Raw genomic sequence first — 26109 nt, 5'->3', positions numbered from 1 at the left:
AAATCTTCTCCACATTAGATATTCACTCTCTCTTTCTCAAATTATTCATTTCTCTCTCACACACTCATGAATTTTTTATTAATTTACCTAATTTTTAATGTAGATTTTACATTAAAATATAATAATATATTCCGAGATGGGACCTACACTGGATCCCACATTGGCCCATGTACTTCGGCCCCCCCAATGTTCAATCCTAGCTCCGCCCCTCCGAACACCATGTTACTTCCACGTTTGTTCTTATTCTCTCCTCTTTCTGCTTTGGGTGGTCTCTGGTGATCTTTTTCGATTGCATTTTAATGTATTTTCTTCTGGTCTGCTATTTTATTCTCTCTTACAAGTTTCAATTTTTTCAAGTACACTTGGCTGTAGGAGATCGACATGAAGACGCTTATGCGGCTTATCTTCAATCATATAAAACCGGTAAGTAGACCGGTTCGGCTCAACTACTTTTCAAACCAAACCAGCTCACAAGAATCGAACTTTTCCGTATTTGAAATGCCAAATCGAGGGAAATGTACCCTATTCTTCTTCGTTCTCTGAAAAGCATACTTGGAAGAGAGAGAGGCTGCTGGGCTCCGATCCTGGTTTCACGACGGCGAGTTAGGGTTCCGAAAATCTGCAGCGTGAGCAGAGGAGAACTTTGTCTTCTGCATCCCGAGTCCCTTTTGCTTCCAAATCTGCAGCGTGTGAACAGAGAGTCTTCCTCATCGACGACGAGGAGTAATCCTGCTTCAGACGACGACGAGGGAAAGCCCTCTTCATAATCAGCATTCTTTGAAAAGCTGTTTGAACGAGATATTGAGAGAGAGCTCCTGCATTGAAGTTTAGGGGAAAAAAAATATATTTTAAGTTTGTGGCTTCCTGCATTTTCCTTTCGCTTCCTTGGTAAGCTGTAAAACCTTCAATGTGGTTACTGTTTTCTTGTTTAATATTTGTGGGTTTTTTTTTTTTTTTTTTTTTTTTTTGTTTTTGGGTTGTTGTTGTTGCTGTTGAATTGGTAGTCAAATCAAATATATCTCTGATGGCTCATCCATTATTACATTAATTCCATGCTAACCTGCATTTTGCTTCCTTGGTATGCTGTAAAACCTTCAATGTGGCTACTGTTTTGTTGTTCAGTATTTGTGGTTTTTTTTTTTTGGGGTGGTTGTTGTTGTTGAATTAGTAGTCAAATAAAATCTATCTCTCATGGCTCATCCGTTATTACATTAATTCCATGCTAATTAACAAGTTTATTCCAACTATGAAATATCTTTACTGTGGAATGATGCCTTGATTATACGACTTTGACCTCGTTTGGTTCATCCAAGATTCGGATGGGTAGTTTTTGTTTAAGTTGTAGCCTTGGAGGTATAGGTGGTAACTGAAAGGTTGATGCAATTTACTATCTTTCAGAAATCATCTATGACTCTCAGGATCCTTTCTTCGAATTAAAAACAGTTTCTTCCATTTTTTGGGGAACTTTTTTGGTCCTTATGCTTGTTAGAGATAATATCTCAGCATTACCTCATTGTAACACATGGGATAATGCTGAGATATTATCTCTAATAATGCTTGCCCTATATCAGTAAGTTAATTTTTGAAGCTTAAAAAAAAGGGGGGTCGAAATTTTCTGTGTCCAGGTAGAAGTGTATGATGAACATTTGGTTGTCAGCCTAGAGTCTTGCATGTTCACGTTTGGTTGCCCCCCCCCCCCCCCCTTTCAATTTTCTTGCTTTGTGTCCTTAAACATAAAGATTATTGGGTCTAACATGATCAGTTGTCAGTGTTAAGACTTCAGCTTTGAAGTTAGAGATGTCATTTAAAAAAAAATGTGACTCATACCATTAAGTTTTTATTCTTTAGCATCTTATTTGTTTGAAGAACATTTTCTAGTGTGAGTCCATAGATCCTATTTCCTTGTCTGCTAGGGTTGATGCTACAAACTTACCATACCCTTTTATGTGATGCATTTGTTATTTGACAAACCTTGGTGAATAAATTTTTAGGTGATTTTCTCTTCCCGTGCCATGTTTTTTCTCTCATCTTGTGAAGCTTTACAAATAGGATTACCAAAATAAAATAAAATAAAATTTAGGCCTTTATGAATTTCTTGTTTACTTTCATTAAGCTACATAAGTCGATTAAGGCTTCTATTAAATGGTATATTTTAATTTCTCTGTAGTTTTTATAGTTCTTTATTAATATGTTATAATCTGATCTCTGAAGTTTCTCTAAGGCTTTATCAATTTTCAGTTGTGCTTTAAAGAGAAATATATTACTCTGGGAGTTTAGATGTTGTAGCTTTTATAAGTATATCGCTGAACCCCATAGAAGTGTAATTCCTGGCATCCAACTCAGTCTTACAAATGCCATTCTCAAGAACTGGGTCCTATAGCTTATCAATTTAGAGCAACTACCAAGAGGTAATCCACAATATTTGGAGTAACTTATCCATAGCTTATCAATTTAAAGTAACTACCAAGAGGTCATATTCCATTGAGTTTATTTTTTATAATTTTCATTGTGTTGTTTGTGAGTGCTATTTGTTGATGGAAGAATGAAATTTTGTTAAATACACCAAATTTGTAATAAAATGTTGGAATTTTGGACATGTTTCCTCACATTTTATTGTGTTTATGGTTGCATCTCAGTGGTTGGTTGGCTAGTTTCTTGTGATGGCTGGTTGTCCTGAGCCTCGAATTGGCATGAGATTTAAGTTGGAAGAAGAAGCCTATAATTTTTATAACGAATATGGGCGTAATGTTGGGTTTGGTATAAGAAGAGCCTATTGTCATAAAAGCACAGAAGATCCAAATGTCATCGTGCAAAGGACTTATGTTTGTTGTAAACAAGGAAAGCGGAAGGAATCAAATAAAATGAGAACATTACATCGTCCAGAGACGAGAACTGGCTGTGGTGCAAAGATGAGCATATCGTTACAGGTGGATGGACAATATGAATGTAAAGACTTTGTTGAAGAACACAACCATCCTCTTCACACATCAAATACTGTACATTTAATGCGGTCTCAACGTGCAGTATCTACTAGCCAAGCTACTGAGATAGATTTAGCTGAGAGAACTGGATTAAGGACCAAATTAACATTTGATTTATTGGGTTTCAAAGCAGGAGGGAATGAAAACCTTGGCTTCACCAAGAATGATCTACAAATTTATCTCAATACCAAACGGCAACGTGATCTAGCTTTTGGTGAGGCTGGTAGTTTGATATTTTATTTAGAGAAACAACGGGAGTTAAACTCTGCTTTTGTGTACTCTTTACAGATGGACAATGAGGAAAAGGTAACAAATATATTTTGGGCTGATCATGGGATGCAGTGTGATTATGAACTGTTTGGTGATGTGGTAGTTTTTGACACTACTTTCTGCACAAATAGGGAATATAGGCCCTTGGGTGTATTTGTAGGCTTCAACCATCATAGGACTACAATTATTTTTGGTGCTGCTTTGCTTTATGATGAGACTGCTGAATCATTCAAATGGCTATTTGAGACTTTCTTTAGAAGTAATAGTCAGAAGAAGCTGAAGACCCTATTTACTAATCAGGATGCTGCAATAGCAAGGGCAATAGCAGAGGTTTCTCCTAGTACCTTGCATGCATTGTGCCCTTGGCATCTTTGGCAAAATGCAAAGAAACACTATGAGTATCTGATGCGTGAAGGCTCACCATTTAGCAAATGTTTGAAAAAATGCATTTGGGAGTACACTGAAGTTGATGAATTTGAAAATGCATGGAAGAATTTGAGAGAGAATCATGGGGTTCAGAACACTTCTTGGTTGGATAAGACATATAAATTGAAAGAAAAATGGGCATGTTGTTATATGCATGAAGTTTTCACAATTGGTGTGAGGAGCACACAACTCGTTGAAAGCATCAATGCGGATCTTAAAAAATATCTGAAACCCAGTTATGATCTTATTCGATTTATGGAACACTTTAAAGATGTTGTGGATGCAAAACGTGCCAATGAACTAAAACAAGAGTTTGATGCGCGAAATACTATACTTGGGGGTTTCCATTCAAAGATAGGTGTTTTGAGACAAGCTTTCAAAGTATATACTCCAAATCTATTTAAGATGTTTACAACGGAGTATGAGTTGATGCTTAGTCATACTATCAAAACCCAAATTGTAAGTGATTTAAATTGCCATTATGTGATCTTGGAAGAAAATGAACATGAACATAAGATTGGAAAGGAATACAAAGTGTTGTATAATCCAGCTGAGGGGAGTTTGACATGTAGTTGTAGACTATTTGAGAGAGAAGGCATCCTTTGTAGTCATGTCTTGAAAGTCTTAGATTACATTCAAACAAAGTGTATTCCTGAAAGATATATTTTGATGAGATGGATGAAGGGGATAAGAATATTGTCCCTAAATGACAGGAGAGAAATGGAAGGTATTGAAGTAAATGGCCAATTAAGTCACTTACAACGATATAGGATGATGGCTCCCATATATTCGAAACTTCTTAACGAAGCTTGTAATACAGAGGTTGGTTTTAAGATACTCGATAATCATGCTAATAGGATATGTCAGGAGCTCCAAGATGTATTTGCTGTAGACCATGAATCTGCTGAAACATATACACAACTACAACTTGAAAAGAAAGAATCTCAAAAAGGTGGATCAAAGAGAAAGAAGCTCTAGTATGAAAAAGTTATAAACAAGAATAGAAGGAAAAAATCAGTGGAAGGACAGAGCTCCATCGACGTACCATCATGCAGAATACCATATTCAGTGACCATGCATTAGGTTTGCATGGTGGATATGAAGATATGCCATAATCTAGTTTCTTGTCACTGTTACAGGTATAATATATAAAAAAATTCGTTTAAAATTAAAGTTAAAAAAAAATATATTTTTTCTTTTAAACTGTAATAATGTTGTTTATATCTGTTGTTTGATTATACAGCGAGTAGGTACCTCACAGGGTACAACAATGTTTGGCATAGACGATCAGCTATATCCGTCTCAAGGTTCTATTCAAATAAATGTTTATATACTCTCTTTGTTATATGATTTCCTAATTTACATATTGTCCAACTTCCCTTGTGAGGCTTATTTATCTAACTCTTTTGTACTTGTATGTTATTTAGGGGCCTAAGTTATATCCACACTGTTCTTGCCTTCCTGGAGTTTGCCACAGGGACCTAAAGTCTCAAAATTCTCTGGTATGTTCTTTCCAGCAATGCTATATTCCATTTGTATAGCATATTTTCTTTTTGTCATTTTTATGCTTCAACTTTCTACCCTTCACATTTCTATTCCTGTTATAGTGCATGGTGTTGACTTTAGGTGCTTAATTGCACTTCAATTTTCAAATACGTTATGCTAGATTTGTAGATCTTCAAAGATACTAAGGAACACGTACTTGACAAAAGATGGAGCAGTACGAAGTACTAGAACAGATTGGAAAAGGGGCTTTTGGTTATGCTCTTCTTGTGAGGCATAAAATTGGTATGTATTAGTATTTTCAATGCTTTTGGTCGTGGATTTTCCTTCTATAGGTTTGGAATTGGCCTACCTCTTGAGGAGAAAGAGTTCCTTTTGAATTCCCTTTTCAGGTTCTTTTCTTTATACAAATTTAATGTTTTATAATTTTAATATTTCACATTGTATATCGGATGTCTTCTTCGTTCCATGATGGTTTCCTCTAGAATAACTGCCCATGTTTATCGTTGCATCATAAATATTTTCAAACCCGTGTTGATATGATTGATTTATTAGACCTAGTTTTCAGACCAGTTTGTCAGCATTTCCACTACCATAGATGATGCCAGGATGATAGCGTTTAAACAGGGACTTAACAACTTAAATCCAGCTTATTGAGATCATTGGATTCATCCAACCTATATTCTGAATTTTCTGGGTTTATGTAATCGTCTATTTGAAGGTTTCACTGACTAAGTTGGTTCCAAGATACTCAAAATGAGATCTCTGGTTGTAGAATTTTAGCAAGTTTACAAAAATCTCTCACATAATCATATCAATACACCTTCCTGTTTAAAGTTATCAACACTGGCTTCAATTATTGTTGTGACTAAGGAAAATTTATATTATCATTTTCACCAATACTGACTGTCATCTGTGAAGGGTGTAACCTTTTTCTATTTTTATTTTTTGAATACTGAACTTGGCTGATGCTTCTATTTGAGCAGTGGGGTGCATCATCTCAGCTTTTGATGGTTTTGATTGTGACACTGCAGTTGTCCAGCCATCAGGCAGGAACTGGATGATGCCAAACAAGCCATGATGGAATCTGAGAAGAAGCTCAAATTCAAGAAGAGACAGCTGAAGCTGCCATGGCCGCAAGAGATGCAGCCGATAAGTCTTTGAAGGCTTGCAAACTTAAGGGCTTCAAGATTGAGGGATAGGCTGGAGGAGCTTTCCCATCAGCTCGAGCAGTCAGGAAGATTCAAGGATCCGGAACAGGCCAAGATATATGTGCTGGCCCTGGGAATGGCTGGGGCTGAACTTTGTAGGATATAACCTATCTGAGAAACAACACCAGAATTCAAATGAAATGGAGCTTTCAGAACCATTACTGTAAGTGAAAAATTTCCCTGTATAATTCCTTGTAATCTTACGCAATCAAATAGGAAGTCAAGGAATGCCCTTGCACCACACGATGTCTCAATTTCCAAAGCTTTCTTGTTCGTCTTCCTTTACAGGAGTATGTAGCCATGAATGTCATTACTTAAAATATGAGATTGGGAAGGGATGGATATATATAAAATAAAATTTGAAAAGCAGAGGGTTGGTGTTTAGAATTCATATGGCTTGCATAACACAAGACTAGATATAATAGATCAACAGAAATCAAGTTATTTAACTATAATGGATGAAGGTTTCATTCTTCCGTTTGATGAAACGGCCCATGCCGTTTTAAATTAATAAGGAGTCTCTCATCCATTTAGTGAAACAGCACTGCACCATGCCATTTTACAATCCTGCGAAACAGCACCATTCCGTCTCATCACTGTGATGAAACGGCATGGTGCCGTTCTGCAGGTTTGTTAAACGGCACCATGCCATTCTAAATTATAAAGGCATAATACATTTAGTGAAACGGCATTGCCGTTTCATCACAGTGATGATACCGTTTTGCAGGTTTGTGAAACGGCACTATGCTGTTTTAAATTCTAAAGGTGAATATTCATACATTTGAGTGAAACGGCACAGTCCCGTTCCACACTTGCACAGAACGGCACCATGCCGTTTTGCTGGACTGTGAAACTGCACCAGACAATCTTTTAATTTGAATTTTTTTTTCGTTCCTTCCTAATGTGTTGGTGCAAAAAAATCACCATCAGATTCGTGTGCACCAACGTACCTCATTCGGTGAATTCAATGCTGCAACCATGCACATGAACCAGTTGGACACAGAAAATTTTGATGACTGCATTTTCGTTTTTCACTGAAGATGTTGATGGTTATATAACCAGAGATAAGCTCCACCGAGCATTTTACTCATATGGCTTCAGTGATGTTCAGCTCGATGAGAATATCAAAGAAGTCGACCTAACTGATTAATATTTTTCCTCATGTCTACTCTGTACTGATTGATTCATACAAATACAATCTTGTATCATGGACTCGGTAATGACTTTGATGTACAGGCCAGAAGAAAGAATAAAAGTTTCCCAGTTTTTTGGACACCAAGATAGCCAGAAATTGCTTGTATCCGTGCTTCAAAATTGATTAATTTACCTAGTTCAAAGCAATGTTCAAAATGTAGGTGATATATCGCCGCATTGGTGACTGGCGACACGACTTCAACAAATAGTTGATGATATATTGCCAATAAATTAACGATATATCATCAATGTTCGAATTTTCAGCCTTTTTTTTTAGCAATTTCTCTACGATTTTGCAAAGAAACTCTAAGGCCCAAAGTAACGTAGGACTATGGGTGCTGCCCCCACACCCCCTTGGGGCAGCTTCCCCAAACCCTGTTCTTGTGTTTGTTGGCAACAGAATGTGAAACATATGTCATACTCAACATAATTATGTAATGAATTGTACATTTTAGTACTTCTCTTCACTAATAACACCTCCTCAAAAAATCACCTGCAAAAAAAAAAAAAAAAAGCACATTCTTGTCCAGAATCCTTACTTAACAGTAATCTTTTTTCACAAGCATATGTAAGATCATTTTTCTTCTATAAAAAATGAGACTTTCTATAATTTGCAGGTCTCAATTTATCCTTCATTGGAAACCATTCGCCTAAAGGACAAATGATAAGACTTTCCTGGTGACACTCCCATTTGTACATTCAAACATCGGGCTCAACAAGCTTCATTGAAGACCCCTTGTATAACAACTGACAAATGACAATTAACATGCGGCTTAAACTGGGATCTCCATAACTCAACTTCGACAAAATACAATCTATCCAACATCTCCAATGGTTAAGCAAATAACGTTATTCTTGCATTTCGCAAGGCAAGTCACTAGAATCCTCAACATCCTCAGTCACCATGTGTGGAAATAATTCTTCTTGAGGATAGATCTTCTGAAAAAGCTGCCAAAAAGATAAAGAACCAATATTAGGAGTAGAAACTACAATGCGGGTGATAGGTGGGAAAAAAACTCTCTTAGCTTCCTTTTTTTTCCCTCTCAACAAAAAGAAAAAGATTTTAACTTTTGATTGTTATCTAACCTATAATATTTAAGCTAGATAGAAATTGCAAGATCCACCAGCTATGGATCTTATTTGAAATGAAATAAAAATGCCAAAAATTAAATCACTAATCCTTGATGTAATCTACTTTGGTCAATCCCAGAATCACCAGACCAAGTTGTCAAGATTTTCCCTTTTTTCTAGTTCTTTCTTTTTCTGAAGAAACAACACATTGAAAAGAAAATAACAGGGGTCCAATAGAGGACACCCTAATGGGGCTGAGACACATAAAACCAAAAATCCAACCAAATCCATGGCTCAAACAAAGTCTAAAGATCCTCCCCACCCAGATACCTGAAATTTCTGCATAGACCAAAAGACCTCAGAAAAGCTTGATACACAATTCATCGGAGTCTGCAATGGTATTGTTCTCAACGGCAAACCCTAAAGTCTTGTTAAATGGAACCGAATCCTGTCCCGAACCTGAATTGGATCAACTATCTTCAACCTAGACACGTTACTAATCTCACAAAGCTAGACAGAACCCACCCGTGCTCACTCATTTAACCATACTGCATCAACCCTAAAAATAGACAATTTACTGTAAATTTTAGTCGAGCAAATTATAGCAAGCTACACAATGCTTGAGAAATATATGGGGCAGCTCATGCTTGATCAAGTTTGGGGATTCCTCGATAAAGAAAAATGTTGTAATATGTTTGTCCTTCCCATCCTCAAGCACCCTTCTCCAGCTTGATCTTGAGAAATATATGGGGCAGCTCATGCTTGATCAAGTTTGGGGACTCCTCAATAAAGAAAAATGTTGTAATACGTTTGTCCTTCCCATCCTCAAGCACCCTTCTCCAGCTTGATCTTGGAAACCATGTTGCCGACGGCAGAGTGAGTTTCTGGCCATCAACCTGCTGGAATCTGGCCACACTCTTTTGCTAGGTATTTCATCTCCAAGGGTTTGATTATGTTGGAAAGCAAAGAAGTCATGTGAAGATGAGGAAGGTGAGGAGGAAAAGAAGATAAAGGAGATGCAAAGGAACATGACAAAGAAGGTATGGTTTGCAGGAAAAGGGGTTCAAGAATCATAAGCAACAATATACAATCCAAAAGCCGCCGATTGTTGGGAAAAGGATTTGTTGTTGTTGAAGGCTGTGGATTTGGAACCAGAAAAACTGAGAGTTACTATTCAGGGCCTGACCTGTTTGTGTTCAATGTACTCCACCTTCACAACCCTCTTTTTTCAGAGACTCCTTAGGTACTAACCGAGATATATTATAAAAAAATATTATGGACTTCCTATGTGATGTAACCAGGGTTGGGGCCCCCTATAATTGGGCCAAACCCCAGACCCAAGAGGCCCACTCTAAAGCTGGCCAAACACCCCAGGGGTATTTGGTCATTTTCCCAGCCCTCTTGGGGCTTTGTTTGGAACCCCCTCAATCCAAGGCTCATGGATCTATCTTCTTCTTCTTCCTTTTTTTTTTAATATATAATTTGGGTTAGTATCTTGTGAGTTATGAGTTATGACAGAGACCCAGTCTATGTCAGACTATAGTAGGACTCCTCGCAATGAGTCGTTTGATTCCTTCAAGATGTCTTATGTAAGAATTGAATTAGGGTTTCTTTTAAGAGTCCTTCTGTTATTAATTAGTCAAGTCCTTTTTGTAAGGGGAGTCCCTTATGGATAAAGCTCCCAGTTTGAGTCTTAGTCAAATTGCTTAGGTTGTAAGGATATAAATAGCCCATCGAATTAAAATCAGATTGGAGTCTAAGAAAATCAGAGGCTTGGGTTGTGGAGAAGAAACCCTGCAGCCTGGGCTGAAGAGTGTTTAAGTTCTGGAATTTTAGCTCCATCATCATCTTCTTCATCTTCATCCTAGCGGCAGCCATAATTCCTCCACAAGTGCAGTTCCAACGTCAGCCATAACTCCAACAGACCTTCTATATCAAGTAAGTACACATCCACTGCGCCTTCCAACCCCTAATCCCCTAGCCTAACCCTTGCACAAGATCTTCCCACCCACTAACCCTAAATCTGGAATTACAGCAGTCCTCAAACCCCTTCCCTAACCTACGGCACTCCTAAAATCCCTTTCCCCTATCAGCCCTAGTCCTTCCCTAGCCCTTCCCTCTCTTTCTCTCTTCTTTCCCCCTTCTTGACTCTTGCAAAACAGATCCAAAAAACAGAAAACACAAGAGAAAGAAAGAAAAGAAAAAGGGAAAAAAAGAAAGAAAGAGAAAGACAAGAAGAAGGTAGAAAGAAAAGAAAAAAGAAAGAGAAGAGGAACCTCAAGCTTCCCTCTTCCTTTTCCCTTAACCATTAACCTCCCAAACCCTTCCCATTAGGTTTTGTTAAAACCTTAACCCTTCCTTTCCCATTGCATAACATTATTCTAATTCCCCTTCCCCACGTCTTAACTAGGGTCAGTTTAGGTATTCTCAAACCATACCCATACTAGCCCTTTCCTTTTCCTGCCAACCCTAGTTCATCCCAAAGGATCTTTGGGTAATCCAAACCCCAGTAATCTCAAAACCACCAGCCCATCTCCATTTTCTTATAATCCTAAGCTTCCCCGTCCCTCCCAATAACCTATTTTATTCAGTTCAATTTCCCCATGGGCTACCAAAATTGAGATAAAAACCTCCCAATGACTATTTGTTTTCTGGTTTACTTTGAGAGGTCCTAGATGTTAAACCACACCCTGGTTACATCACTATGGTGCAAAAATTTCTGGATTTTTGTGGGTTCAATTGAAGCAGCAAATATTGGCTACTTTAAATTCAATGGCCTACAACAATCAGATGTCTATGTTTATGTTTCTCCAGCACATGGTTGCGGCACTCGGTTAGCTTTTGTTACAAGGCAGTTCAGGGGCTCGTTAAAGGAAGGGAAAAACAGAGAACAAAAGGGTATTTCAAATTCCTGGCTTCCCCAGGCTTAAGCCCCAACTCTTCTACACACCACTCTTTCCTTCTTGTGGAAAAAATCAGTCTGAGAATGGACTGGATTCATGGTTACTTTTATAATTTGGAGCACTTTTTTCTCGATGAAACAGCAGGAATTCTTCTCATCTTCAATAGACAGAGTAGGGGTGGTGTTTGTTGCCTCTATGTGTGTTGGGTGATGTTCAGGACAAAGTTCCAGGCAGGTGTATCCCCAAATCCCTAAAACCAGCAGCGAAATTCCATGATCTCCCACTAACTGGATGCTTGGAATATGACTCGTGTGGAGTTCAGGTTGGATTTTTCAACTTCCCTTGCTTGATCATATCCCTCTGAACATGATCTTCACTTAGGTACAGAGAAAACAAAAAAATTTGATAGAAGAGAGTGAGTGAATTTACTTGATTCCTCTATCCAATGACTGCTTTGATATCCACCAAGGATGGTAATGGTAGCAACGACCTTTACCAAACCCTATGATGTTGCTACAGTAAAAAGCTAGAATGAGATGTAAAGTGAAACTCTGCTTGAAAAATTCATGGGAAGGGCTCTTTTATGTAAGTGAATAAGAGATATTTTCATAAGATACTAACTTGTTGTCAAACAAGATTGAGTTATCCTTGTCTAGAGATCCCAAAAGTAATATTTTAAACATGGTTTTCTGAAACTCTAGGTACCTCAGCTGCATTTTACCCAATTTATTAAGTGATACATAAGATAATAACAGGAGAATCTTTATAAAGAACTTTTAAGTTCTTTTCAAGAAAGGAAAGAAGAAAAATAAGTATTGATTCATCACAAACCATTCTGTCAATGAGAAGTACTCACTTGAAGTCACTTCTATAAATAGAAATGTAGTGCTCTGTGACTCTTGTCAGAGGAAGATAATAATACCTAACTCCATTGGGATCATGACACAAGCTAAATAATATATGGCACGTCATCCAAATTTCTAATTTTAAAACATCAAAACAATAAGCAAAAAGGAGGCGTAAAAAAGCCACAAGATACCTTCAAAGTTGACTCTAAAAGCTCTCTATAGTCCAGAGCTCCATCTGGCAAGGGACACAAGTTAATTACCTCGGATGAACCCTGCAATTATTCAAGGTTTCCATCAATAAATACATGTTTAAGCTTATTGAAATTCTGAATGCTAAAAGTCTGAGCAGAGTCGGATAAATAACGTTTATTCACATACTGCAGACAAGCTACATATTGTTTTTGTAAATATCAGAAACTACAAACAATTAAAAGAATGAAAGAATAAGAAAAGCTTGGTTTCAACACGATTAAGACTCCAAAAATTTTCTTCTCTCTCTAATGACTAAAGTACAGAGATCAGCGCTGGATTTCCTTTGTGGAACAGATGTGCTACATTAACGCTCCATTAAATTGGGAAGCACATAAAGACCCTCACATCATGAAAGAGCACATGGAAACAAGCTATTCTTTATTAAAAAAATAATAGGAAATGCCCAACAAGTTTTTTTTTTTTTTTTGGGTAAACAATGCCCAACAAGTTAGTATAAGAACCTAGTCAGTAAGAAAATGACAATTCAAAAGAAATTAATGAGAAACAAACCATTGCCAACTCCTGAATATAAATTGAATTCCAAATCAGTTTGGGCTTTGGTTCTCCTTCTGTACCCTCAGAGGTGTTACTTTCAAGGTTATTCGAAGTGGAAACTGGGAAAAGAACATTCATGCCCGCTTGTAACAGCTCCTTTCCTTCAGCAGCATCTTTGCAACGAGCCGAAAGATACACAACAGACCTGAGTGGTAGGAAAAGTGAAGTATATGATGAATTAATAAGAGCTTTAAAATGGCATGATAGAAAATTTTGAAACAACTGCAACAAGCAAAATCATCATCTGACATTCCATGCTATAAATAAGGTCCACTGTCCACCTAATATTATTCAGTGGCTTGAACTGAACCTCACCATTTAGCTACCATCCTACATTCGTATAGATGGTGCTCCTTAACAATGAGTTGGGCTAGGTCAACATGAGAATGTTTTTTTTTGGGTGAATAAATAATATATTAAAGCAAAACAAGAGACAGGAAAAAAATGATACAAAAGTGGAAGGAAAGGGGGGGGGGGGGAACACCCCCTAAATAGGGGGCTGGAAAGCGGAGCTAAGACCCCATGAGACAACAATGAGCATGTTCCTTGGGGTGTTAGCAACCAGGGGGCGGGGAATAGAAAGGAGCCTAACAGAAACATCAAACTGGATAGCATTCCAAATCGTGTCTAGAGAATGGGATTTGGAAGTCCATCGTCTAAGATTACGCTCCCACCATATATGGTGAACCGAGGCACAAAAAACTAGCTTACCGATTTGATCACAGATAGAGGTACCCGAGAAGTTCCTCAAAACCCAAGACCAATGACGATCAAAACCAAAAGAACAACGGAGCGGGGCCAAATGAAAGCAAGGGCTCTTCTCCAAAGAGAACTAGAGAAAGGGCAGGTAAAGAATAGGTGCTCAAGGTTCTCCAAGCCGGTCCAACAAAGGGTACAATTGAGGTTAGCTGGGATATGGCGACTGATAAGAAAAGCTTGGGTGGGAAGGGCTAGGTTAAGGGCTCGCTAGAGGGTGAGGGAATGGCGGGGGCTATGACCTTTGAATCAAACCAGGGGAGGCCTTTGGATAGTTCAATCAGAGTCATTTTACTGAAATAGCCTTTGGATCAAGCCTGATCCGACTATGCATATGCATGTGTTGCCTAGCAAAACACTAGTAGATTTGGATGGGATTTGAGCACTGGATGAAGACTGGAATCTGTCAGCGATCCTTTGAAGCAAGAACTTCTCCAGGTGATTAACTGTTAAGACACAAATTTGAGGGGCACCATAGAGGGACAAAGGGAATGTAGGGACTAAGTGGTGGACAACGACAAGTGCAGGGGTTCATGTTGGCACCTTTTAGAGGATATGGCTTAGATGGAAAGTAGAGGTTGGGATTTCGGATATATTAGAGGCAAGGGTTGGGGTATGGGGGAGGATAGAAGGGGGCAAGCTGTGCTTGCAGTGGGGAAGCTGAGCTCTCGGGTTGAGGATAAGAAACAAATAGGGAGTATGCTGTAATTCATATGTAAGTTGTTGCTATTGAATGAAGCATACATATTGCCCTGTTCTAATCTTTGTTTCTTTTATCGTGCTTCTTTTGAGTTGCCATTGGTGCAAGTATTGCTGTGCAAGTGTTGAGAGTGGAGCAGGGTCCTAACTCCTAACATTAACTAATTAACTAGTTGGTTTGGTTGATTGATGGTCCAGTGTTAGGGTAAAGATATAGCCTCGACAGGACAACAACCAATTTCAAAGGATCCTCAATGAAAAGCAGACATAATTAGGATTTTAGGTCCTAAGGCAAGGATATTTGGGCTCATAAACCCTGCAGCAAGGGTTTTATGGGAATTTTAGGGTTGAAAGAGAAGTGTACAGGGTTTGGCAAGAAGGATTTAGGGTTTAGATGTTTAAAATTAAATCTGGTTCTGCTATTTTTCAGTTTCAGATCAATTCCCACAAGTTAAGGTTTTGGAAAATATAGGGTTTCACTTTCTAGGGTTTCTTGGGATTGGTTAGGGTTGCCACTTGGGTCGGGTGTTAATGGGGGTGAGCGGCGATGATCCTAAGAGGGGATGATGATTTTTTATTTTTTATTTTTTTTGGGGGGGGGGGGGGGCAGTCGGGGGAGGAATTGGGAGTTGTAAGTTTTTGGAGTTTTGGGGAAAAGGAAGCAGGGTGCCCCAAGAGAGGGGAGGAGATTCAGAGATGTTTGAGATGAGGTAGGAGATGGGGAAGGGGTGGAATGATCACTTACTTGCTGTATAATGTTGGGGATAGAAGAACTCTCGGAGAAGAAACACCATACAAGATACTGCAGGGTTTCCTTCAACTTGGAGACCCTAGACAACCTCAATCACACTCTCCCTTGGCTGCAAATCCTCTCAAAAATTTTATTCATCAAATAAACTGATTTAGTTCCTGAGGCATTAGTTATAGCCTAAATTGAAATACTCCTAACTGGATCAATAAAACATACAACTGCAACTAAAGGAATCCTACTTTAGATAGAACTCCTAACTAGACTAGGACTCTTACTTAACACCCAAATGACAAAATAATATTAGGACTAGACTCATAAAACTTTGATTCTAATTAGACCAAACTGGGCTGGACAAGGGTATCCAAAATGACAAAAATGCCCTCCATGTGGTTCGGCCTTCCTGCAGGGCCACAGGGGGTTGGGCAGCAGCCCTATACCTTCTTTTGGACTTCTCTTGGGGTGCTCCTGGAATTTCACATCAGGTAATCCAGTCCAAGTTGCATGTTCTTCCTCCCCAGTTCTATTGGTGACCAGTCACTCAGATGGGCCATAAGCATCATTCCGAATGAAACAAAGTTTTAACACCATGAAAACCACTTCTTGAATTAGTAAATATCATTAAAAAAGTTAGTTCAATCAAACATTTTTTTTAATCAAATTAATAAACCCATCTTCATAAAGTCATGATACAGCATCAAGTAGAACTACTGGCTTAAACACCCTTTCACCTGCATGTCAAAGAAACTTCACTCAAAGGGAAGACAGAATAGGCCCATTATGTTTTGCATGTTCAGTCATGTCCACACATTATGCTTTACACTACCGACTCAATGCTCACGTGTGAGATGCACGGCCTATAGTAACTTTATGCATCACATAGAGAAACCATTTGCCAATAGAACTAATGCAATCATTTACATGATATATCATTACCAATTAAGAAAAAATAATTTTAACTTACAAGCCTGTGGGACAAACTGCCAAGTTGCTACCTAACTGGAGGGCTCGAACCGACGTCACCTGCTTGGGACACAGAGCTTGTAGGATAGAAAATTCAATCAAAATTTAACTCAGTTGATGGAAGAAAAATACAATTAAAGACAGAAAATCTTACATCTAGGAGGAAATACCACCAGCAAATTGGACAAATCAGGCTTTATGGAGCCCCTTATAATGCATATTCCCCTAGCAACCTTTTCCTCGTCATTTTCATGGTGAAGATTTGAGGAAGAAGAGAACATTGATGGTAATGGCACTGCAAAGGAGGGATCCATGACTAATTCCTGACTAAATAAGTCCTGGCCCGATGCCAATCTAACACCTCTATAATGCCTACTTTCCTGCAGAGTTTTCAACAGAAGACAACAGTATGGTTTAGTTACAAAGCTTCAACAGTTATCAGAACTCAAGTCTAAAGTCTGACAGATGGAACAGACCAGGCATTGATTGCAACAAGGAGGAGATAGCATGAACCTATGAAATTGTAAGTTAAATTGAGTTGGCTAATTAAGTCATTCAAAGGAATTTCACCTTACAGGTGCGACAAGAAAACCAATTATCTCAAAAAATTATGATAACCAGATATATTAAGTTAATTTCAGTTATACCAACAATTAATAAAAAGAAAAGCTTTCAATGGAAACCAATTTTTTTCTTCTTTTGGTTAATTCAAGAGCTGAGCATTATTTCTCGTTTTCGGCTGAATAACAAGCTTGCTGAACCCTAAGGGTACAGCTTGGTTGGAACAGACCAACACCTCTCAAAAGGTTATGAGATCGATTCTCCTTCAGACTAACTATCAACCCCCCCAAAAAAAGAAGAAGGTTCCAACAGAGAGAGAATATAGAGTTTGATGAATGCGCTGAGGGGCAAAATTCAATAGCTTCCCCAGTCGTTAGATTAGGATGGGTTATTAGCCCCACAAGATATATTCTTGGCAGCAACCAAACACAATTAGAAAATTCCATGTATTGTGCTATCCAGATATTCTTACACTTAATGAGCGAAATTATGAAAAGCATACAAGAAAATCCAGTGACTAGAGAAAAAATTATTATAAGCACTATTATATCATATAGCTTAACACCCCATCCCACCCCCCCACCCCCAACCAAAAAATAATAATAATATAATAAATTTTAATTAAAAATTAAAAATAAATAATAAATAATAAAAAATCCACCCCTCTTTCTTCCCAATTCTGAGTTTTAATGGTTGAATCACTCAACCATGCTTCCTGGAGCAAGGGGATGTGATAACTGGTGGTACGAACAAGGTGCAAAAAGTATCACTTCCCAGAATCATCAGATAATTGATCGTGCACCATTTGCTAGATCTCACTAAATGAATGTAGAAAAGTTTAACCTTTATTATTAGCATTGGGGACAAATATTTTCACCAAATCAACGAGAGAAAGAGAGAAGAAGAAAATGAAAAAGTTTCAGTTTTTCCCCCTGTTTCATGATATTCTATTCGTGCAACTTATGATAGCAAGATTCCTGAACTCAGAAAAACTAAAAACTCTCCAGCTGGGAAGAAATACGAAATGAAGAACAAATATTGAGCTAACTTTTCAAAATTAACAACTGAATGATATGTGACAAGAATGTATAAAATATGTTCCAGCCAAGCAAAAAGCTAAAAAAGTCACATGAACCACTGATGGGTCATGCCCAGCAAACATCTTGAAGTCAAAAATCAACAAAATTTTGAAGATTGTCAACCAATTACATTATCTGTGTACCTTTTGAAATGCATTAAAATTATATGGAACATTAATTCTACAGTTTCAGTCCATGCTTGTGTTTAGATATATATAAATATATATATATATATATACATTCTTTGCTTAGGGAAAGCAAAGCTGAAGTAAAAGCAGAAAAATTAGCATGAGCTTTTCCACTATCTAATCTATGCACCATTTTCTTTTTCTTTTCAAATGGAACCTTCATCAACCACTGGAATATTATACAATCTACATTTGTTGATCTTCAATGGACAATAGAGACAAGACCATTCATAAGTTGGTCTCTACCCGCTGATGCGGCAAGCGTATAGAATTGAACAAAAAGATTATGCACCTCTCTGTACCTTGTCAAGAAGCAGAGAAGTCACTGGCATACGCATGACCTGGAAAATAAAGTTGTCATTTTAGATAATTAATACTTCAATCTAGAGTCAGCAATCATAAAAAAGTGTGCTACACAAGACATGAAACAGAATTCTTTCATATATTAAAATACACTTTAAGTAGGTAAGGGTTAATAAACCTTTATTTAATCCCACGAGCATAAATGGCTATATATAGGAAATAACTAGGCCTGATCCTGTAGCTAAGCATCTGATTTGAAAAGATTATGCAGAGAACAAATAAAAAATTACCATCAGCAAACTTGTTTCCATATGCTTCATTATTATTATTATTATTATTATTATTATTATTATTATTATTATTATTATTTCCCTTTCACCATTTCTAACAATACAAGTAAGGTTGCTTCATTGTGACCCAGTGTTGGTGGATTTGAGTCAGAAAACAGACTCTCCAATAGAGTCTTCAAACAACCACGCAAACTATCCATTTCTCAAACTACTGCCTATGCAACAGACTTGACATCAGAATGCTATACTGCGGCATGGAGGTTGACAATATGCGCACTCCTCAATCGGCACCAACATTCAGAAGCAAGGGATCCCAAAACACATGCTTCATACCGGTACCATAAGCAGGCACAAAACAAACTCACATTTTCTAATCATGACCTTTCACACTGAACACCTAATAAATGGTTGGGTATTGGGGCCACAAGATTGGACGTATATAGTTTATACACAAACAAACATCTTCCTTGGTCTCATTACCATGTCCAATACTAGAAACTAGCAATACAAAGGTGAGATCATACTTAAGTGAAACTCTAGAATTATGAAACCAACTGAAAATAAGGCATGGAAAATGTAATAGAACAAAAGAATTGTAAAGGATAACTAAACAAATCAAAACACCCAGAGCACCAAATTAGTTTGAAAAATAATATTAACAAAATTAACAGCTACTGTTTATCATTGAAATACTACAGTGGCATGAAGCTTATAAGAAACACATATGAATTATTATGCCAGTGGAAAGCTCCAAAACGTCAACAGGGGAGCCAAGAAGACAGGTCAGGGTAACGAAAAAAGAATCAGGTCTGGTAATTTAATAGAAGATACAGCAACAAATAAAGTGTGGCAACAGAACACCTTCTATTTGGTTGACTTGTAGAGTTCTATATGACATGAAAGGAAGAAAGAAAAACTAACATATTCAAACAGAGAGACAGATAAAGACTAGATAAGGCCTCCAACCCAAAAGGAATGATTGCACCTAAAGTTGCTTCGAATCCCATCACTGAGACTTACATAGATGGCACCTTTAACAGCAGCACGGCGACAAAAAGCTTGCGGCAGCTCCCCATGTCCATACATAGGATAAAGCATTGCCCCCGTCGCATTTTGAAACCTGAAAGAGGTACCAAATATTTAGCTTGCAAAAAAGAAAAGCCTAGCAATTACAGTAGCAACCACAAAAGAAAACAGAAAATTGTTACTTGTACATCTTAGATGTCACATATTTGTCAGAAATGTGATTTTGCTGATGGGGTTTGGTGTTTTACTGAATGAGATCAATGAAATCAATGAAATTGATATTCAAATATTTCTTCTTATGTATTGATTTAACCCCCTAAACAGGATGAAGCTTTCATAGAAAAGTAAAGAAAAATATTATCCTAGAGTTTGGTGGCCAAAAGAAAATACATGGAAATAAATCATATAAAAATAACCAGACTGGATATGCCAATCAAACGAGATATGTTGTATTACTGCACGCAGTATACACTCAAACACTGAACTAAAGCTCACAACTAGTATCACTATCTCCTTCCTAAGGTAACCTGTAATCACCCCTACTTTCCTGACTTCCTGTATTCGCTTTATATCTCTGCCACTTTTCACCCTCTTCTTCTTCCCCGCTCCACCCCCAACCTCTCTCACACTTCCTCTGCCTGTCCTGAGCCAAAAAAAACCTCACTCTTTCTGTCTCTGTGTTGCCCTAGGACTCCCACATACCCTCTCCATCTTATCTTTCACCAACTTTTCATCACCATCTCGGTTGAATTTGGATGACATCTTTGGGTCCTTCAAAGTAGACAACTCTGTACTTCAGAACCTTTTCCAAACACTGTTCTATTCAGCTCTTGATACATTGGTTGTGAATTGAAACTAGGGGGGTTATTTCTGGATTCTATTAAACTAAGGCGAAAACAAAAGAAATTAAAAAAACTACTTTTACCAAAGAATGCAATTACCATCCTCCACTGCAACACAGCCTCTAGTTATGAATTGGAACCAAGAAATCCCAACCCCCTAAGTCTCTGATTCCTTTTAAAACTACGGATCTCTAACCCACATACCACCCCTTCCCACGTAACCCATCTCTGTACTCTCCCACACTGCACCCCCCCCCTGGTGCGGGAATTGTTGTGATGTCTTCTGTAAAGAAAACACAAGTTTCAATGAGATTTTGAAATTTTAAGAATCAGAATCATCCATCACCCAGAGAACAACCAAATGGCAAGAAATTTGTAGGAAAATATTCAAAACATATTGAATCTGTATGGTTTTCCTTTCTTTTCTATCAAAACAACACAGCTTTGGGGAATCGCCTAGTCAAAGCCACTTGAAAAAATCTTTAACCAAAAAGAATTCAGTTAAGAAGTAGAAGAACTATCCATAGCAACTCATTTACCATGTATGAGGATTCAACCACTGTACAAATTATATTTCAACAGTTGGTCAGTTGTGCATCCAGGCAATTTCTCATAAAATCAAATATTTAAATCATAGAACTTCAGTGGCTTTCAGATAAAAATCACTGTTGAGTCAGCCAATAAGATGAAGAGATGTGCTGCAAGACCCACCTGCCAATTGAAGAATGGTAAAGAGCTAAACTTCGCATTACATCATTTGTCTTGAGAAGATTCCTGGAAACCTCAGGGCTGTCTTGATCATAATCAGCCATGGCTATTGCATAAAGTATAATCCTACAGAAATCAAATGAAGCGAAGTCACCAACCAGCCATATGAAAGGACGAGTAGTGTGCAAAACAACAAAGAAGCAATGTTGAACTACTTATCGGACAAATCCTGATGAGCAGATTTTTTGTACTATTATGGGTTCAACTGCCAAGTTGTGGTCTTTTCGGTCTTATTAAAGGTGATATAAGGTTGTTAAATTCAATCATAGTCACAAATTTCTGTTCTTGTTGTTGTATTTCAAAAAATTCTCAGTAGTTCAGGCAATCTACCTCGGATGAGCAGGACATGAGCAAAATGAATTAAAACTGTTCCATAATTTGCTGACATCTACACGTATTGCACAAGAGATATCGATAAAAAACCCTTATTCTACCAATAGAAATTCAGACCTTTTAAGAGCAACAAATTTGAAGATTAAGAAAACGAAAGGTAGTCTTCCAATTGAACAGCACTTTCGTAAGTGAAAAAACGAGAACCCTTACTAACAACAGAAAGTAAGGCAATGCGATGTGTACGATTTAATCTTCGAAGGCAACCGCTGCTTCTTCAGGAACTCAATAAATGGACTCTCCAAATCTTGATCCGAAATCTTTCCACTCTCTTCTTTCTTATCACCACCTTCACCTTCCGATGCAAAATGCTCCTGAACGAGCTTAAAAAACCTCATCAACTGGTTTTTCTCAGTCAATCCAAGACTCCGGTCTTTAAAAATCGCCGCACGTGAATCAGGCACAGACGATAATCTTCCATGACCATTATCAATCTCGTAAATGAAAGTCGCATCGATGCTTTTAAAATCCAAGCAATGGCTCGCGCCGGATTTCAGTATCAGATCGATGGCCGAATCGGCACAGTACAAAACTCTGGGTCCAGCAAGATCCAAGTAGAAACTTCGCGATGGTTCAAGAGATTCAGGAGATACATGACAGGAGATCTCGATGTCCGAGTATAAACGACGGGGTTTGAGATTGACAAGGGTGTAATCGGTGCCATCGTTGAGACTGAAATCTTCAAAGGAGGATGATAACAACGCTGGAGTAGTGTCGGTGTGGGAATGAATGAAAGAGGTGAAATCGTCGAGGTTGAGAGAGGAGAAATGGCTGCCGTAGAAGGAATTGGGGTCGAGATGGAGAACTGACTTACCGGCGGCGGATGCGGCAGAGGAGATGACGGATTCCGGCAATCCAGTTCCGACGACAATGAGGTCAAAGGTAGAGGGATCTATGGAAGGGTAAGACATGTTCTCATGCTCAACCATTACACCGGCGACGGCGGTAGAGAGAGAAAAAAATGAGATACGAATTCGCCGGGCGCTTTAATCGCGATTAGAGAAATCGCGTTGTTGAGTTGCCAACAACGCTTCACACCGATCCAATCTTTGGCGTACACGGTAGAATTGTATTGGGGATGAGGGAGTGACAGTTAGACAAGGTTTAAATATCCCACAATATCATAAGATACTAGTCTATAGGTATCCATATTTGACCTAACCGATACGATACATCTCGATACGTCTCTTCATTAAGTTACACTAAAATACATTAGCCAAAGCGATACAATACTCGATTAAGGACGATATGTCTCTTAAAATCAATTGATCGATACAATACTCGATACCGATACTTTAAACCTTGCACTTAAATATTACATATACCGCGGTTAAACCGCCACATCTCCACTTTGTTTTTGCCAAAACAAAATAGCAACGATTATATTAAACGAAAGAGTTTAGGTCATAAGACCTATACAAACGAGCAAAATCCACAATAAACAAAAGTGGTATACCCCACCAGGATCTATCTAGAGATAATCTGCAAGCACCCTTAGTAAGGAAATCAGTAAAGCCATTGCCAACTCTAGGAATCTAACTAAAAGAAACTCTAGGAAATAAAAAACAGCATTTCAAAATATCTAAAACTAAATTGAGACACATCCAATCTAATCTAAAAATGAATGGAGACTTTGGAGAGTACTAATAACGGGTAAACAGTCCGAATGAATATGCAAATCAACCGCTCCTAAAGATGAGCCTAGAATAATGTCATCTCTAGTGGCTTCAAGTTCAACTAAGATTGCCAAAGCATTATGTCCACATATGCTTTGAGCCGCTACAAAGCCACCATTATAATTCCACATGATACATCGTCTATCTCTTTTGTTTGAAGTATTATCTCAATATCCATCAACAAAAATTTGAAAAATAACAAGTTATTCAGAAATGTTATGACTAGGCCTTGGATAAGGTTCCCCATGAATCATTTGGAATTCCATAATATGAGATTGTATATCTACACATAAAAAAGATCATGTAGTCATTGTATGCATAATAGATGCATCAATCCCTTTAAAGAGTGTTGTATTCCTAGTATTCCATATACACCAAGTTAAGGCACTCCACATCTGATTCACTAGGATTAAATTGTCATAACTACTGAGAAGTCAGATTTTTAACCATTCTACCAAACCCCTATTGGTGATTAACAATTCCCATGAGAAGGAAAAGTATTTTAGCCGGCAGAGATGTGATGCTTAAAGGACTGCTATGGAGTGTTGGTGATGGTTCGTCTATTCACATATGGGATGATGCATGGGTACCTGACAACCCAAATTATCATATTACATCTGTAAGACCATCTGATTGTCAACTTAGAATGGTCCAAGAGCTGCTATCCAATGAGGGAAGTTGGAATCTCCCACTTTTGCAATTGCTGTTAAATGCTCAAGATATACATTCCATTATGAAAATCAGGCCAACAAGATTAAGAGGTTATGATACTCAAGTATGGGGACCTTCTTCATCTGGAAACCACTCGGTTAAAAGCACTTACATCATGATCTACAATGAGCAACAGAGGCAGCTTAATAGTCGGCCATCTTCATCTGCTCACCATTCTCATATGAGGATTTCTCCCTCCATGTGGAAACTGATCTGGAACTCTGCTACACTCCCTAAGATCAAGTTTCTAATGTGGCGAATGTGCGCAAATGGCCTACCTACCACCACTGCCCTGTTCCGTAGACAAATTCCTATAGAAACAACGTGTTCTAGATGTGGTTATGCTCCTGAGTCAACGGACCATTTATTCTTTCAATGCCCTTATGCAAAAGCTATATGGTTCGGCTCTCAACCTGCTCTAAGGATTAATAGTTCAGCAGACTCATATGTTGCAAATTGGCTTTCAGCTTGGTGTGTAATTCAAAGGAATGATAAAAGGCTTTGCACTGAACTCTTCGGTCAAGTTTCTTTCATTCTTTGGTCTATATGGCTAGCACGAAACAAGCTCATCTTTAATGGTATTGATACGGCTCCTCAAGAGGTGATTTCTAAAGCTTCTATAGCATGCTCAGAGTACTTATCAGTTTGGAACCTCGCTGCCTTACCAAATACTCCCCCCCCCTTTGCGCGATTGGCTCCCTTCGGAGGAGGGTCTGGATTAAAATCAATACAGATGCTGCATTTATGGATTCAACAATTAGTGGGGGCATTGGAGTTATTGGGAGATCAAGTAACCGTGAGATTTTTTTGGTGTTTTCGGATGAGGTGCTGATGAGTTCAAGCTTTTCTGGAGAGCTTGAAGCCATTAAGGCTGGTCTTCAATCTGCATTGGATGCGGGATACCTTAGAATTATTGTTGAATCGGATTGATTGGTTGCTGTTAAGTCTCTCACTGGGGAAGCAGATACTCCTTTGGCAGCTACTTCATTGGTGGATGATATATTGGAGCTTGCTTCTTCAGCTTGTGTTCGTTTTGAGTTTATTCCGCGCTCTTCCAACATTGTTGCAGACTCCTTGGCCCTGCGTGGCATTTCTATTGGTTCCAGGCGTTTCTGGTCTGTGAGCTCCCCCTGGTTGCAAGATGTGCTTGCTTTAGAGCCAGGCTTTTGTTCCTCTTCTGTTAACTCTTTTGAATGAAATCACCTTACAAAAAAAAAAAAAAAAACGAATTCCCATAAGAAAAAACAACGTGCCTTTTTTATGATTTTGAACCAAGTTGTACTTGGTGGGGCCCACTTAAAATTTTACTTTTGATTTTTATTGTTTATAAGTGGGCCCATCCATTTAATGGGTGGATTTATTTTTTGGGTGGTAAAGAATGAGTAGTTCCAAAACTATCAACCAAGCACATTGTTTTCCTTTGACCAGGAGGTGACATTATATGGACTTGATCATAGCTCATAGACAGATCATTTTCATCAATGAGTCTGGATTCTTTATCTTAATGCTCCTTTTATTTTTGTCAATAATGGGTTACTAAAGCGGTTAAAGGGAGGTCTTGGGTTCGCACCCATTCAGTGGCATTAATTATATAAAAGCTCCCTTTAAGATGTAATCATGATGCGCGTAAAATGGCCAAGATGAACCTCATATAAAAAAAAAAAAAACTATACAATATGGGTATTGATTTATCTTTAAATGCTGACAAAATAAATCAAAATTTATGGGCCTCTGTTTTATTGAAGAGTTTTTACTGTTTTACTTTAACCTAACATAACCGCGATTCTCCTGTGACTCTCCGGTTTTCACCCACCCTTTATTTTCCAACTCTCTCTTCCCCAACGGGCCAACAACGAGCAGAGATGTTTCTACCAAAAAAAAAAAAAAAAAAAAAA

The 26109-nt window shown here is 38.1% G+C and overlaps 2 protein-coding genes across 3 annotated transcripts; one reads left to right on the top strand and one right to left on the bottom strand.

The window, feature by feature from the left end:
* The first annotated feature begins 543 nt into the window (after positions 1-543).
* LOC149010406 (protein FAR1-RELATED SEQUENCE 5-like) lies at positions 544-6984 on the top strand. 2 transcript variants are annotated; one of them, XM_089163681.1, is made up of 6 exons: positions 544-888; positions 2637-4816; positions 4921-4984; positions 5105-5179; positions 5344-5465; positions 6215-6982. In XM_089163681.1, exon 2 carries the CDS (start codon positions 2661-2663, stop codon positions 4653-4655), a length of 1995 nt encoding a protein of 664 aa, XP_089019807.1. In that variant the 5' UTR covers positions 544-888; positions 2637-2660; the 3' UTR covers positions 4656-4816; positions 4921-4984; positions 5105-5179; positions 5344-5465; positions 6215-6982. The 2 variants fall into 2 exon arrangements, with proteins under 2 accessions (XP_089019807.1, XP_089019806.1); XM_089163680.1 differs by having other exon boundaries at positions 5344-6984.
* Positions 6985-7590: 606 nt separating this feature from the next.
* REP (Rab escort protein) lies at positions 7591-22912 on the bottom strand. Its single transcript, XM_089161471.1, has 9 exons — positions 22014-22912; positions 21381-21503; positions 19822-19921; positions 18511-18549; positions 16535-16760; positions 16382-16457; positions 13170-13359; positions 12599-12679; positions 7591-8533 (listed from the first exon to the last, which is right to left on the bottom strand). Exons 1-9 carry the CDS (start codon positions 22754-22756, stop codon positions 8435-8437), a joined length of 1677 nt encoding a protein of 558 aa, XP_089017597.1. The 5' UTR covers positions 22757-22912; the 3' UTR covers positions 7591-8434.
* Between the last annotated feature and the right edge of the window lie 3197 nt (positions 22913-26109).

The sequence above is a fragment of the Hakea prostrata genome, chromosome 7, assembly GCF_041222555.1.
Source record: "Hakea prostrata isolate BN-2017 chromosome 7, UWA_Hpros_2, whole genome shotgun sequence".
Lineage (NCBI taxonomy): Eukaryota > Viridiplantae > Streptophyta > Magnoliopsida > Proteales > Proteaceae > Hakea > Hakea prostrata.
The sequence above is the reverse complement of the archived record's forward strand: the minus strand, read 5'-3'. Positions and strand labels throughout refer to the sequence as shown.